Source organism: Sus scrofa, chromosome 15 (assembly GCF_054392235.1).
Source record: "Sus scrofa isolate SSC_HxYL_T2T_F1_AM1 chromosome 15, Sscrofa_HxYL_maternal_Yorkshire_Landrace_v2.0, whole genome shotgun sequence".
Classification (NCBI taxonomy): domain Eukaryota; kingdom Metazoa; phylum Chordata; class Mammalia; order Artiodactyla; family Suidae; genus Sus; species Sus scrofa.
The window spans coordinates 76239196-76253571 of NC_139397.1; the positions used below are offsets into that span (position 1 = coordinate 76239196).

The 14376-nt window shown below is 33.8% G+C and overlaps 1 protein-coding gene across 8 annotated transcripts in view; it reads left to right on the forward strand.

The window, feature by feature from the left end:
• The window catches only part of GALNT13 (polypeptide N-acetylgalactosaminyltransferase 13), a 594089-nt gene that overhangs the window by 545457 nt on the left and 34256 nt on the right, over positions 1-14376 (forward strand). For all 8 annotated transcript variants that reach the window (XR_014829014.1, XR_014829013.1, XM_021076289.2 and 5 more), the window contains one exon: positions 3823-3962. Coding sequence is in view for 6 of the 8 variants with exons in the window: in XM_021076289.2 (XP_020931948.1) it covers positions 3823-3962 (140 nt within the window). In the remaining 2 variants the exon portion in view is untranslated. The remainder of the gene's footprint in view (positions 1-3822; positions 3963-14376) is intronic.

Consider the following 14376-nt stretch of genomic DNA (forward strand, 5'->3'; position numbering starts at 1 on the left):
ATTTGACTCCCAGCCTAGGAATCTCCATATGCCACAGGTGTGGCCCTAAAAAGAAAAAAAAATATATGATCCAGCAATCCCACTCCTGGACATATATTCAGAGAAAATCATAATTTGAAAAGATACATGCACCTCAATGTTCCTTTCAGCCTTATCAACAATAGCCAAGACATGGAAACAACCTAAATGCCTATCAACAGATGAATTAAGATGTGGTACATATATATAATTGAATACTACTCGGCCATAAAAAAGAACAAATTAATGCCATTTACAGCAACATGGATGGAACTAGAGACTTTCATACTAAGTAAGAAAGAGAAATACAAATAACATATGATATCACTTATATGTGTAATCTAAAATATAGCAAAAATGAACCTATCTACAAAACAGAAATAGACTCAGGGATTTTACTATGGTGTGAAAGCAATATGTATTCCGTACTTCTGAAGTTTCAGATTTTGATCTTTTTTTAGTCTAGTGACATACAGTGTGATACTCTCTAGAGATGGTGGGCAGCCCCAGCTCCCAGGTAGCCATGTGATCAGGAGCATGAACAACCAGTACACTCACAACCGTTCTGTGCCCATTCATTATGTTTTTCACTTTCTGTACAATATTTAATAAAGTATCTGGGATATTCAACAATTTTAATAAAATTGGATTAATGTTAGATGATTTTGCCCAAATGTAGGCTAATGTAAGTATTCTGAGCACATTTAAGATAAGCTCAGTTAAGCTATGGTGTTTGGTAGGTTAGGTATATTAAGTGTACTTTCTACTTAATGACATTTTAAACTTATGATAGGTTTATCAGGATGTAACCCCATCATTAGCAGAAAGATCCATATTGTGAGTACAGAATCAACAGGAATTGCTAATGAAGTGATATATGTTCCTTCTCCACCCGCCCCCCCCAGTTCTTTGGATGGGACCAGTCAGCTGTTCTTACCTAACTGTAGGTTCATGAGAAATACGGAGGGATATATGAGTGTTTGGTGATCACTGCTGTGTCTTACATTGTATTTTACCCCTAAGTAGGAAAATATCCACATTCAGGGGAAAAACCACGCTCACCAAAAAATTAACATATGCCCACAGTATTTGTGTGCATTTCTAATGGTAAATAAAAGTAATTAGCTAGGACTAGGACAAAGCTCAAGTTGTAGTGGCAATGCCTAGGGCTGGCTCAGAAGTGAGGTAGTAGGGTAAGACTGCATTAGGTTTCCTCATTAAGCTCTATCATCCTCCACCAACAACCTTTTGATAAATTTGATGTGGGCAATTAAAATTTTCTCTTATCCGGAGTTCCTGTCCTGGCCCAGTGGTTAACGAATCTGATTAGGAACCATGAGGTTGCAGGTTTGATTCCTGGTCTTGCTCAGTGGGTTAAGGATCCAGCGTTGTCGTGAGCTGTGATGTAGGTCGCAGACACAGCTCGGATCCCACGTTGCTGTGGCTGTGGCATAGGCTGGAGGCTACAGCTCTGATTCAACTCCTAGCCTGGGAACCTCCATATGCCGTGGGTGTGGCCCTAGAAAAGACAAAAAAAAAAAAATTATCTTATCTCATGTAAAATATATGCAAATGAATATTTAAACTTCCTTCCAATGAACAATGTGCTCATAAAATCCTCCTAGGAACAAATTAGGGGACCAAGAATACTAAATCTTAGCATAATGAAAAAAGGAGGATAGATATATAAGTAAACCACTTCAATTAAATTTGCCCACCTCAAAAATGAAACCAGAAGAGTAAAACTAACTGTTGAACTAAGTCCTCCGATTCTGCAATGCCTTTTTTTCTGGGCCCAATAGCATCTCTTTAAAAGAATTTCAAAACCACCTATTTGTGTAGCACTTAATACAAAGAGAAATTCTTTCAGTGATCTAATTTGCAAATGTTTTTGAATCTCTTGTTTTGAAGGTTGCACTCCAGATTGGAGGTTCTGGATAGAATTATTTCAAAAGGAAGTATTTACCTGTCTAAAAAGCCCAAAGATCTTGTTTTCATACAAACACTAGCTAAAAGAAAAAAAAAATTCATTTTAGAAGGTAATAGTTTGGCTGCTTAAGCACATCAGAATGTTTTCTAATAACACTAAGACATTTAATGTTGGGAAAAGAAAAGTTCTACAAAAAACAGAGGTGGCAGGGCATGGGGAGAACTGGCAGCTGATAAGTTTCAGGAGTGCTGCTTCATGTGAATATAATGATCCAAATAATGATATTAATTATAGACATTTAGATTGTCTAAACAATTTTTCCTATTTTAAAAAATGACTAATTGGTTTGCTACTTGGTTTAGATAGAATATACTAAACACTGAGCAATTTTTTTTGCAGTGCCAAAGTCTGCTTGTTTATTGGTCTTAAAGAAATGTGTTAAACAGAGGCTTTCTCAAAACAAGCTAAGAAATAATTATAATCTTATCATAGTTAGTCATTTTAATCAAATACTTTTATTTTGGGGGGGGCGCACCTATGGCATGTGGAAGTTCTCAGGCTAGGCGTTGAATGCGTGCTACAGTTGCTGGCCTATGCAGCAACCATAGCAACTCTGGATCTGAGCCGTATCTGAGATCTACACCACAGCTCACGGCAATGCCAGATCACCAACCCACTGAGCAAGGCCAGGGATCGAACCCGCGTCCTCATGGATACTAGTTGGGTTTGTTACCACTGAGCCACAAAAGGAACTCCAAATATCACTTTTACCATTAATAATAATGAGCAATTCATGTCACCATATCTTTTTATTTATTTTTATTTTTATTTTTTTTTTGTCTTTTGCCTTTTTCTAGGGCCGCTTCCCACGGCATATGGTGGTTCCCAGGCCAGGGGTCGAATCGGAGATGTAGCCACTGGCCTACACCAGAGCCACAACAACGTGGGATCCGAGCCACGTCTGCGACCTACACCACAGCTCACAGCAACGCCGGATCCTTAACCCACTGAGCAAGGCCAGGGATCGAACCCGCAACCTCATGGTTCCTAGTTGGATTCGTTAACCACTGAGCCATGATGGGAACTCCTGACACCATATCTTTTTATATAAAAATTAGAACCACTATTGTTTTTATTTCTCAACTAAAAAGCATTCTTTTATGATCTTCAATGGAAATGTTCATGTATTCTGCTATTATACAAAGTATAATTATGCAATTTTAATATACACATGTGAGTAATTTCATTTGCTTATGTTAGTATCTTTATGCTTATTTATTTACTAACTTACTCAAGGACTTGATATACTTTATACTAACTTATAAAACAGGAAAAAAATCAATAAAGAAAAATTAGGTCTAATTTTTCTAAACCTAGATAGAATAAAAATTCAAGAAGTAGGAAAAGTTAGAACACATATGTGTCATCCATTGTGAAGATATTTATGTAAATTTCTAATGAAATCCAAAAGTGGTAAATAAATGACACTAAAGGGAAAATATGAACATTAACAAAAACAGCGGGGCTTCTGAAATTTTTACAAAAGAGAAACAGCCACATTGTTACATAGCTCAGTTAAGGTTTGGTTATGAGATACTGAATACCAACTTACACTTAATTATTCAATCTTAAAAGTACTTTGTGATAAATATTTGCATTTGAAAAGTCATAACCAGTGGAAAAACTTTTTATATACATTTAATGTGCTAACTGGATATTAGTGAGAAAATAAGCATAACAGCTGTATATGCAATTCAATTTTATGACATTATAATTATGGAGGAAAAAAAACTGATAGCAAAATAAACAGAGTGAAACAGTGCTAAGATGAAAATAGCACAAACTGATTTGTGTGTTTCTCTGAAAAATTCCAGGTGTTGTCAAAGTGGATTATGGAGATGTGTCAGTCAGAAAAACACTAAGAGAAAATCTAAAGTGTAAGCCCTTTTCTTGGTACCTTGAAAACATCTATCCGGACTCCCAGATCCCAAGACGTTATTACTCACTTGGAGAGGTATGAATTATTTATTTTGGTTAAGTTATAAATATATTTTGCAAAAGAAGCAATTTCTCAGGAGCTCAGTATTTTTATGTTATGGATAAAATGCTTTCAGCGTTTTTAAATAGACCTATTTTAAATTTGTCATATATTACAAGGACCATAAAGTTTTGTATCACTGAGATCTGTAAAAAGAGCATAGTTTAAGACTGAATAAATAGTGTTTTCTTGTTTCTTTACCAATAGTTCTAAAACTTTTTGGTCATGTAGATCTTATACTCTTAAAATTTATTGTAAACCTCAAAGAGCTTTTGTATAATTATGTGGCTCTATCAGTATCTATTATGTTGAAATAGAACTTGAAAAATCTATCAAGTCATTAAAGATAATGTGTAATAATCCATTATATGTTAATATAAGTAACATATTTTTGAAAGAGAAATATATTTTATAAAGCAAATTCAAATAGTAAGAAAATTAGCATCATTTACATTTTTTGTAAATCACATTAATACATGGCCTAATAGAAGATATTTTGATTCTTGTATCTGCATTGATATTCAATCTATTATAATATCACCCATCATGTAGCCTATGGAAGACTCCCTGTACATTATGAGAAATGAGAGTAAAAACTGCAAGTATTAATATTATTATCAAAATCATATTGATTTTGTAGATACACTGAGAACCCTTGATCTGTACCATCTTTTTTCAAAATGTTGTCTTTGAAGATTAAAAAATTGGCTTCATCATAACTATACAAATATATATTCATAATATATATTCAATAGCTTACAATAAGAATTATTCCTTAACGCATTACATGTCCCATATTGGTAATTTCCCACTTAATAGGGATTCGGTTTGGGAATCAAAACTAATTTAATATCAGTTGTAATGAAAGCATTTAAGCAGCAAAAACATAATGCATTTGGAAAGTAATTATTAATGAAGTTTCTTCTTTGTTGAATCTTCCATTTTTATAGGTCATAACAGTAGAATATATGAAAATTTAAAGTTAGTCTAATACCTTTTTGGTTCACTTGTCAAGAAATCTATAACTTTATAACTATAAACATGATTTCTGATTAACTAGAAAATAAAGGGAAAAAAAGCAATTCACCTCTAGCTGAATTGTTTTTAAAGGCTATCTTTGTGCCACATCCATGCACTCTTTGCCAAATCTCCACTTCCTCATCAGTCAGTTAAATATCTCTCTATAGCATTTTTCAATTTACATCTACTTAAGCTTAATCTGAATAATGTAGTATAAAAGTTCATGTGAAATAACACCAAATATTCTACTCTCTAGGTGTAGCTTTAGTCACTTATTAGTCCTATGCCTCTGGGGGTTTTGGTTTTGGTTTTGGTTTCTTAATTTTTGTTTTTATGGGAGAGGTATCATTGCATTTGTTTTCAAATATGCAATATTCAAATGTTAGCACTCATGTCACTAAATATTGATTTACTTATATTCAATACATAAAATATGAGAGGTTTTTTTAAACTAGAATACCGTTGGCATAATAGTTATTATAATCTACTTCTATTGAAGATCCCCAATACAATACCTAATACTTTCATTTCTTTAATAAAAGTTTGTTGGATCAATTGTGAATCTGAACTTTTAGAGGGAGTTCTTCTATTCTTGTAGTAGTGCATTTCTCACATTGGTAGTCAATAGACCCAGCTTATGAGTAAACATTGATAACTTTTTCTAAAAGAAGGTATGACCAGGACCTATAAAAAGGCAGATATGAGTAAAGAGGACTTTTTGGAAATTTTCTGAGACCACTGGGGTGAATCCTAAGAAGATTCATGGCTCTTAGATGTTTACTTCCATGTTAAAAATTCAATTTTATGCTTTCCTGCACTACATCAAAAAAATCTAATTGACTTTCTGAAAAAGTGAAAATGAAGTATGGAAAAATTCCTTTATACACCTATTTATTTTGAATTAGCTATTTTCAGTAATGGACCAGGTGACCATATTTTAATTTGTAGACACTGTTTGAGAAACTTTTAGAGGCAGAGATTACAGCAGAAGATTACACTTGAAACATATCCAGAAGAGGCAGCATGTTGTACTGAAAACATCTCAAGCTTTGAAATCAAGCAGAGGAGGGTTTAAATCCTGACCTCACAGCTTAAGATTTGAGAGGCTCTAGGTCTTATCTCTGGTACCTGTCAGCAGCAAGAAGATAATCATACAAGGTTATAGTGATGATTGAAGTTGTAAAGCATCTACAACAAAGCCTGGCAGGAGGTAGTAGCAGTGCCAGTAGTTACAGTTATTATAGCCACTATTCGTTGTTTTCTTACTATGACAAACATTATGCTAGATGCTTTATAATGGTTATATTATTTTAAAATCACAATTCCATGACTTCAATTTTGTTATTATCACCAATTTAATATGGAAACCTGTATGTAAGATTAGAATACAGTTTAGTCTGACACTAAAGCTCATTTTTTCTTATAACTAGAAGGAGAAAACAGATTATATTACTATATATTATTCAACCGGAAAGCTTTTGTTAAATAAGAAATTAAGCTGGAACCTGTGTTATATGCTAAGGATGCAAAATCAACAAGGGAAGACCTTTACTCTTAAGCCATTGTACTGAAATGGGGGTGGGGTGTGGCAAAAGAAATTCAGTAATAATAAAACTGTCCTACATGAGGTATATAGACATGCTATGAGCTACTGTTTCAAACACCCAATAAATCAAAAAAATCTATGAGATATACTGTTTTGAACTTGATGAAAAACTATAATACATTAATATAGTATTATTACTATACTATATAGTTTAGTTCTATACTATATAGTTGTACTATATTAATGAATTATAGTTTTTCACTTTAAACCCAGCCTTAAAGAGATGTTGCCTGCACGTGTTTCCATAGAAACAGAAGGACAAACTCAGCAAGCACTATTTTCCAATTCAACTTAGTATAGTCATATACATATAATTTGATGGATATTTTGGTAATGAGTTTGGGATGAACTATTAATGGACAATAGCCATTTATTTAAATCTTTTTCTATCTGCCATTAACCATCGTTTTTAAAATGTAAAAAACCTATCTTTCCTTATATACAAAGGTAATATTTCTCAAATAGTAAAAGCCTCAAAGTGGTATCAGGTGTCCAATTATTTCTTTGTAGTAATTCCTATGTTCTCCTCACTTAGTTCCAAATGAAATTGTTAGCCCTTAACAATTTAAAAATTTCCTTAATTTTTAATGTTTTTCAAAGCCTAGACATTTAATATTGCAGTGCACTGGTAAATATAAGTATTTTTATGTTAATTTCTCTCTAACTTTCCCACTTATACTAGAAGATAGAGGCAAATATGGTATTCAGTTTTTCATTATTGTATATTATCACCAAAATAATCATCAATATTGATATCAGATAGTAGTCTTAATGTCTTATATTTGCATTTTACTCAGCTAATTGAAATATTATTTTACCCAGCCCATGAATTACATGCAATTTCCAATGGGAAGTTAAAACCTGTGCAATTGCTTTGAACTAAAACCTATAAGTAGCTTAATGAAGCATATGTCTTTTAGACTCAGTAAGCAGATCATAATGGAATAAGGAAGTAGAGCTTTTTGCAGCATTAAATCTATCTTAACTAGCCCTTTAGCTTATGTAGATTCAGCAAGCCAGCTTTTGATCTTGTAAATATAAAGGCTAATTCAAGTATAAGATTGAAAAATGGCTCTCTAGAGTACTAATGCTTCACCTCAAATTTTTGGCCTGTGACTGGCCAGCATTTGGGGGGAAAAAATGTATTTTGAGCTACGTAGAACACAAAACTATCAGACGGCAAGAGGGAAGAGAAGAGGATGTCTGGAGCAAAGTGACAATTCCTGGGGCTTAAAATTTGCACTTGCATGTTGCTTGGAAGAGGTTTCCACATTAGTCTTTGCATTTTGCACTGTCTACATGACCTCAGCACTTCCTTTTCCTCTTATATTCTTGAACCTTATCAACTAGTTAAGGTCCTTGCACACACTGACAATGTATTCTTTAAATATTGTTAAAGAGCAAATTTAAGTAACTAAAAATAGACATCTATGGAGCTGCCAGGCTATAGGGATTAAGGATAAAATCAAGTGCAGAGGCTGAAACCCTGAGAGTTTTACCCTATCTGTAGGTAATCAGAAGATCTATTTACAAATTCACCATCTTCCTGACCTTTTAATAGGATAATCATATGAAAGCCTCATTTTATATGATGTGCACAAATGGGGCATTCTCTCTGTCCATGATTATATTTCCAAAACTCTTTGGGACTCAGTTGCTGATTTTCATCTATCAGATGTTAACTTTAAAGAATGTTGGGTTGGGTAACCCACCTATAATCAAAATGAGTGAGTCTGTTACTGGAAAAAAAATTTGCTTAACTTTACACTGCTGATAGACTAGCATTAATTTTAGTTTTATCACTCAAATGTATATACTGGCACAAACAACTTCAACAAACTATATTTCAGTTAGGCATTTATGAAGACTCCTAAGATGCTTGTTTGTTTTGTTATTCACCAAAATAAATGAAATTGTTCAGTTTTCTGTGTTCCATGTTTTGTTGAAAGAGGAATTAAGGTATCATATACCCAGAATTTTTAAATTTCACAGTCAGGACATTGTAAACCCAGGTGTGCATAAAGTCAGCTTGGATTTGTTAACTACATAGATTTTGCAATTCTATATAAAATCATCCTTCTGGTTTTTTCACAATTTGGTAAAAAGAAAATATACTAAAATGCATATTCACTAGAGCAATTATAATATGGAAATATTAACATTAAATTCTGGAATTCACTGCAAATCTGCCTATTTCCTTACATACAAAGTAAAGAGAAACCAAATGAGGTTGACATATTTAAAATGATAATGAGTAACATAATGTGCATTGAGGGATAAGCATGTGTTGGGGTAATTAAAGCCAAAAAAAAACCTAGTTTAAGTTTAGACTCTTATTTTAGAATGAATTTTACATATTAGTTTTGAAATTCAAAGGTGGTGGGGATGGAAGTATATGACTCTTGTTTAGAATTGGTGTTCCCATTGTTGCTTCCTGTTACAACCCAGCAGAGGGAGCAAAAGCTAATCAACAAACCATGTAAGTGGTAAGAACATTACCAATGACACTGCTGATGAGTAGAAACATTTAGAAAAAGGATTGCTGATGTCAAACATCAAAACACAAGTGGGAAAAAACACTCTCATGTTTATGTCATTAAAATTTGTTCTCAGGTAATAAAACGTTATGTGTGTAAACAAAGACAATAAAGTTAAAACTTTGTTGGCCCTACACTACATATTCAAAGCTACATCATAACATAAAGAATGAGTCACAAGAATTTCTCAGAACTCGAAACTGCCAGTGTGCTCTACTTATACTGATACAAGTCAGATTCTGTAAGGAGTTTCTATGGATGAAGTTCTTCAGTGTTTATTTGCCTAGATTTTTCTCCGGATTAATGAATGGCATGATCAAGCAATTGGCATTATCAGATAATATGATACTAGTGACAAGATCCAGATTTATCTGGAAATTTCACTTCTTTGCTTAAACAGCATTCTTTGGGAATGTATATTTGCCTAAGTTCTAGGGTATTCTTAGAAAGGTTCTTATTTTAAAATCGCACAAAATCATCCTATATCTGATCATTGTTCTCAAAAGATGGGATGCAGAGTTTAAACTTTCCTTTATGCCAGTATCGTATAATATGATTAAGATTTGCTTAATGAGCATTGCCAGAAGACACTACTGCCCATTTTTATATTTGAAGAAAATATTGCAGATTTCCACAGTGTTGGGCTCATTGATTTGAGAATAACTGATGTATACCAAGCTGCCTTATAGGTGTGCATGGATTTCTTTAATCTGGATATAAGATGTCTCAGACATTGTCTCTATCCAGATTATGTGTCCCTCTTAATTTTTAAAGATAGGTATTGATAACTCTCTTCCCTGACACTCCATTCTCCATCATATTTGTATCTGCTATCATCTTGACAATAGCCAGAAATCATTTTCGTGACCTCAGCCCAACAGTCTGGCACTCAGCATGGGAAACACTTTGCTTCTAATCTTTTTGACCTGGTTCCTCAAGTCTGATTCTAGGCCATGTGTCTTCAGTCCTGTCTGGATGGCTTGTCATTTACCTTTACCTTAGTCAACTAGAACAATCCTCCCTTGTTCCTTCCAGGCCTCTTTTCAGACAAATACTCCCTGACTATTTGGATCTTAGGGTTAGGCAATTCCCAAACTCATTATAATAACTTTCAATTACCCATTTTGGGAAAACTACTTAACCTCTTTGTATCTTAATGTTTTCATGTGTAAAATGGGGGTAATAGGTTGGTTTTAAATTAGCTACTATACATAAGTGTTTGGAATAGTTCATGGCAGATACAATCATAGATAATTTTTACTATCATGATGGTGATTGTCTTCTGTGTCTCATTCTGACCACTTTCCTAAACCACTGACTCCATTTCTAGTCTCCTAGAACCCATTCCAGCAGCCTCACCAGATTTGATCTGAGTTCCTATATTACATCCTCTTAGCACCTGTACATCCTAGGGGACACGTAATATTACATGCCTGGAAACTGCCAAACCACTTTGTAGAAAAGTTAGAACATGTCAAAAACAGAACAGTCTCCTTTTCATGCAGTCCCCAAAATGAGTCTTTTCTGAAATCTTGAAAAAATAGTGGCATGCAGTGATATAGTTTGAATCTCTTTGAATTCCCCCAATAAAGCAGAGCATCCAGGAAAACCAAAAACCGATGGACAATGTTACACATATAATTAGACGACAAGGTATTCTCGCCAGTACCCAAACATGAACTGTCAAATTCATGACCTATGATGCTACAATCTTTGTAAGAGAAAACAAAGGGAAGCAATGAGTATCTGCTGGAAATGAGACCAGCATAACACCTTAATTGCCAGGTGATATTCATGAGAAATTATTTCAGGTCAGTTTAATAATAGTAGCTGAAACTGGGAGAGGTGTTTTCATACAATCCAATTTGAAAGTCAGTTAAGACTCATCTCTCAATGTCTAAGGATCTGAACACTCTGCAGCTTGTGAATTCTTGAAACAATATCTGAAGCTTTTTATCAGGAGAAACTTCAAGGAGTAAATTAGGAGTAAATTAGGGAGATAGGGACAACAGTGACAAAGGAAATGAAAAGTCCCAATAAAAATCGGAAAAGTGAACAGAGACTAGGAGATCTCAAAAAACAATGCATTTTTTTTTTTTCAAATCGTCACAAAAGTACAGGATGAGATCTAGACTTGTGGTTAGAAATGGTCTCTTGCATAAACATTTCCTGTCAGGGATGGCTGGAAACATTTATCCTTAAATATCCCCACAGGGTAGTGGAGAAATCAGCTTTGCTACAGAGACTTTCTTAACTTTCCACCAGCAAACAGAGTTTTCAAAATGATTCACAAAATAAGCAGGCTTCCAGATAGCAACTACTCCATTTGTTCTCCTGATACAGGGACTTTCAGTCCTGATTATACATCTGAATTATCTGGGAGCTTTAAAGTGTATTCTAGTCCAATTCCATACCATTTGAATCAGAATTTATGAGAGTAAAGCAAAGCAGAAGTATATTCTAAAAGCTCTCCGTGTGAGTCTATTGGGCAGAAAAGAAGTTACTTCAAAAAGGAAAAGTAATTGTAATGTCACCACTGAAAAAGAAGTTACCTCAAAAGGAAAAGTAATTGTAACGTCAACATTCAATAACAAGATACAATATACCTTCCTCAGGGAAGGAAGGAAGGAAGGAACTCAGGGAAGGAAGGAAGGAAGGAACTATCTCCTGATCAAATCCTCCATTATAAAAGATCAAGAGAATTGGTTTCATGTCAAAAAAAAAAAAAAAGAAAGAAAGAAAAGGAAAATAATAATAATAGATAAGGATGAATACCATAAGAATATAGATAATAAAGAATAAAATGATATCTACAAAAAATGAAAGCACACTAAAACTTTATGCTCATAAGACAGAGGAAACTTGTAACCTAATATTTCAAAACAAGCTAAGAGCAAGTTTGTAATGATAAAACAAAGAACAACACAGATCAGATTTAGAAAAAAAATTTGAAATGAGGGCTTGAAATGCAGAAAAGAATCATTTCAGAAATGAAGGATTACTCTTAAAGAATATATGTCAATAATCCCAGGAGAGAATGCCACAAGAGTTTTAGAGGGGGAAAAGGAGTAAATTTTTCAAAATAAAAAAGAAATGAAAGACAAAAACCATTGAATAGAAATGGCATATGTAGAAGACAAGCAAGAAGATCCAAAATAATAGAATTTCCTAATGAGGAAAATCAAAGCAATGAAACAAAATGAACATTAATAACTATAATTCAATGTTTATTGAATTATATATAATTCAATATTATTCAATATTTATTCATTGAAAATAAAATTGGAACTATGCATTGAAGCAGAACACCACAACACCTGGAAGAGTGATAAAAAATGAACAGTAAGATATATTGTGATAAATCTATTGGACTTAGTTTGGCATTCAAGCAAATACACATTTATTAAGAATAAGGGAAAGAAAACCAGTTATCATCAGACTTTTCAAAAGCAACTATTTATGCTGAAAGTGAATAGTATAACAGTTTAAAGATACTCAAGGAAATATATTAGAGCCAAGAATTTCATATCCACCAAACAGATTTTCAAGTATAAAGACCACGGATATAGTTATCAACATGTAAGAACTTAGAATACTGTTCCCAATAAATGGAAACATCATTTATCCATTTTCTCAGGCCAAAACCTTGGAATAATTCTTGACATCTTTTTTTTTTTTTCTCTTCTAGCTCATTTCCAATTTAGTTGCAAGTCCTACTGGTTCTACCATAAAAACAACCTAAATTTGACCTTGCCACCTCAAATGTTATCCTATTATTCCAAGCGACCAGCATGTCTTGCTGACATGACTCAATAGTCTTATTTGTTTCTCTTGTTTTCACTCTTTCCTTCTCTGTTTTACATACAGCAGCTGGAATAAATTATTATGATGTCACCCTTACGCTCAAAAATGTATTCCTTACATTATTAATTCCTGCAGACCTCACCGCGCCCTGGCCATATTGCTAGTCTCACTTTTTATGCAGTTTTCTCAGCTACAGGGAGCATCCATTTGCTGTTTCTCATTTCTGGAATGTTCTTCAATGGATGGAAATATGGCTGCACTCTCCCTTATTAAGGTGTCTTTCCAAGTATCATTTTCTCAGAGTGAACTTTCCTGGCCCCCCATTTACAATGGTACACCTATCACTTTCTCTACACTACCTGTTCTTTGAATTTCTTCATAGGACTTGCTGACATATTACAAATGTATTTGTTTATTGCACCCCTCCTTCTACAGTGTAAGCTTCAAGATGGAAGGAGGTATGTTTATTCATTTCTGTACATTCAGCACTTCGAATAAGGCTTAGGATGAAATATACCTGCACTCAGTAATGCTTGCTGAATGAATGAATGATTCCTTAAGAAATATTACAGGCCAGAAAACTTATGTCTATCTGTTATAGAAAATAGGTCAGTAATAGGTTGTTATTGGGGACAAAGCATTTTTTAAGAATTCTTAAATTCTGTGCTTAATTTGTCAAAGAGGAGGATAACATGAATTTACCCTATGTCCCTTTAAAGTGCTACTGTCAGAATATGTGCTGACTGTGACGGTAAATCTCCTGTTGCCCAGCAAAGAAGGAAAAACCTTACAAATGACTCAACGTGTAGCCCTTGTAATTATTAATTGGCATCTATTCAAATATCGTGCCATCTTTAGACTGCATTGTTTACATTTAAAAGTCAGTTATTTTGTGAGATATTTATTCCTCTATTATAGTATCACACTACTTTTTAGGATAATAAATAATAATAATTTTATTGTTTCTCAAGAAGTATGCCATTTATGAAAAGTTAAAAAGTCTGATTAAGGGATTTTAAAATAATACAACTTATATGTTATATATTGGTCAGACTAAATGAAACATAGGCAAACCAGTTTACTACATCATCAATTATCACCTCCCTTAGTCCAGTCCTGCCACAGATCCCAAAAAATCTTTAGCCTTAGCCTATAGGCTAGGTCTACGCCAGTGCCTGAATTCACCTTAATCAGATGGAGAGTAAGTTTCAGCCATAAACCCACCAGCATGGAACTCAAATATGATTTTGCTTCTTGAAGCTTGTATCCTTTCCCTCTAATATTCACAGTGTAGTCTGTCCTTTCTATGGGTTGGTGGTCAGATTTCTTGATGAAACGGTCTATAATCCTGCTCTGAATCTCAACCTATTGGAACAGGGCCTGACTGCATTGATCAGCTCAGCCCAACTTCTTACCAAGTGTG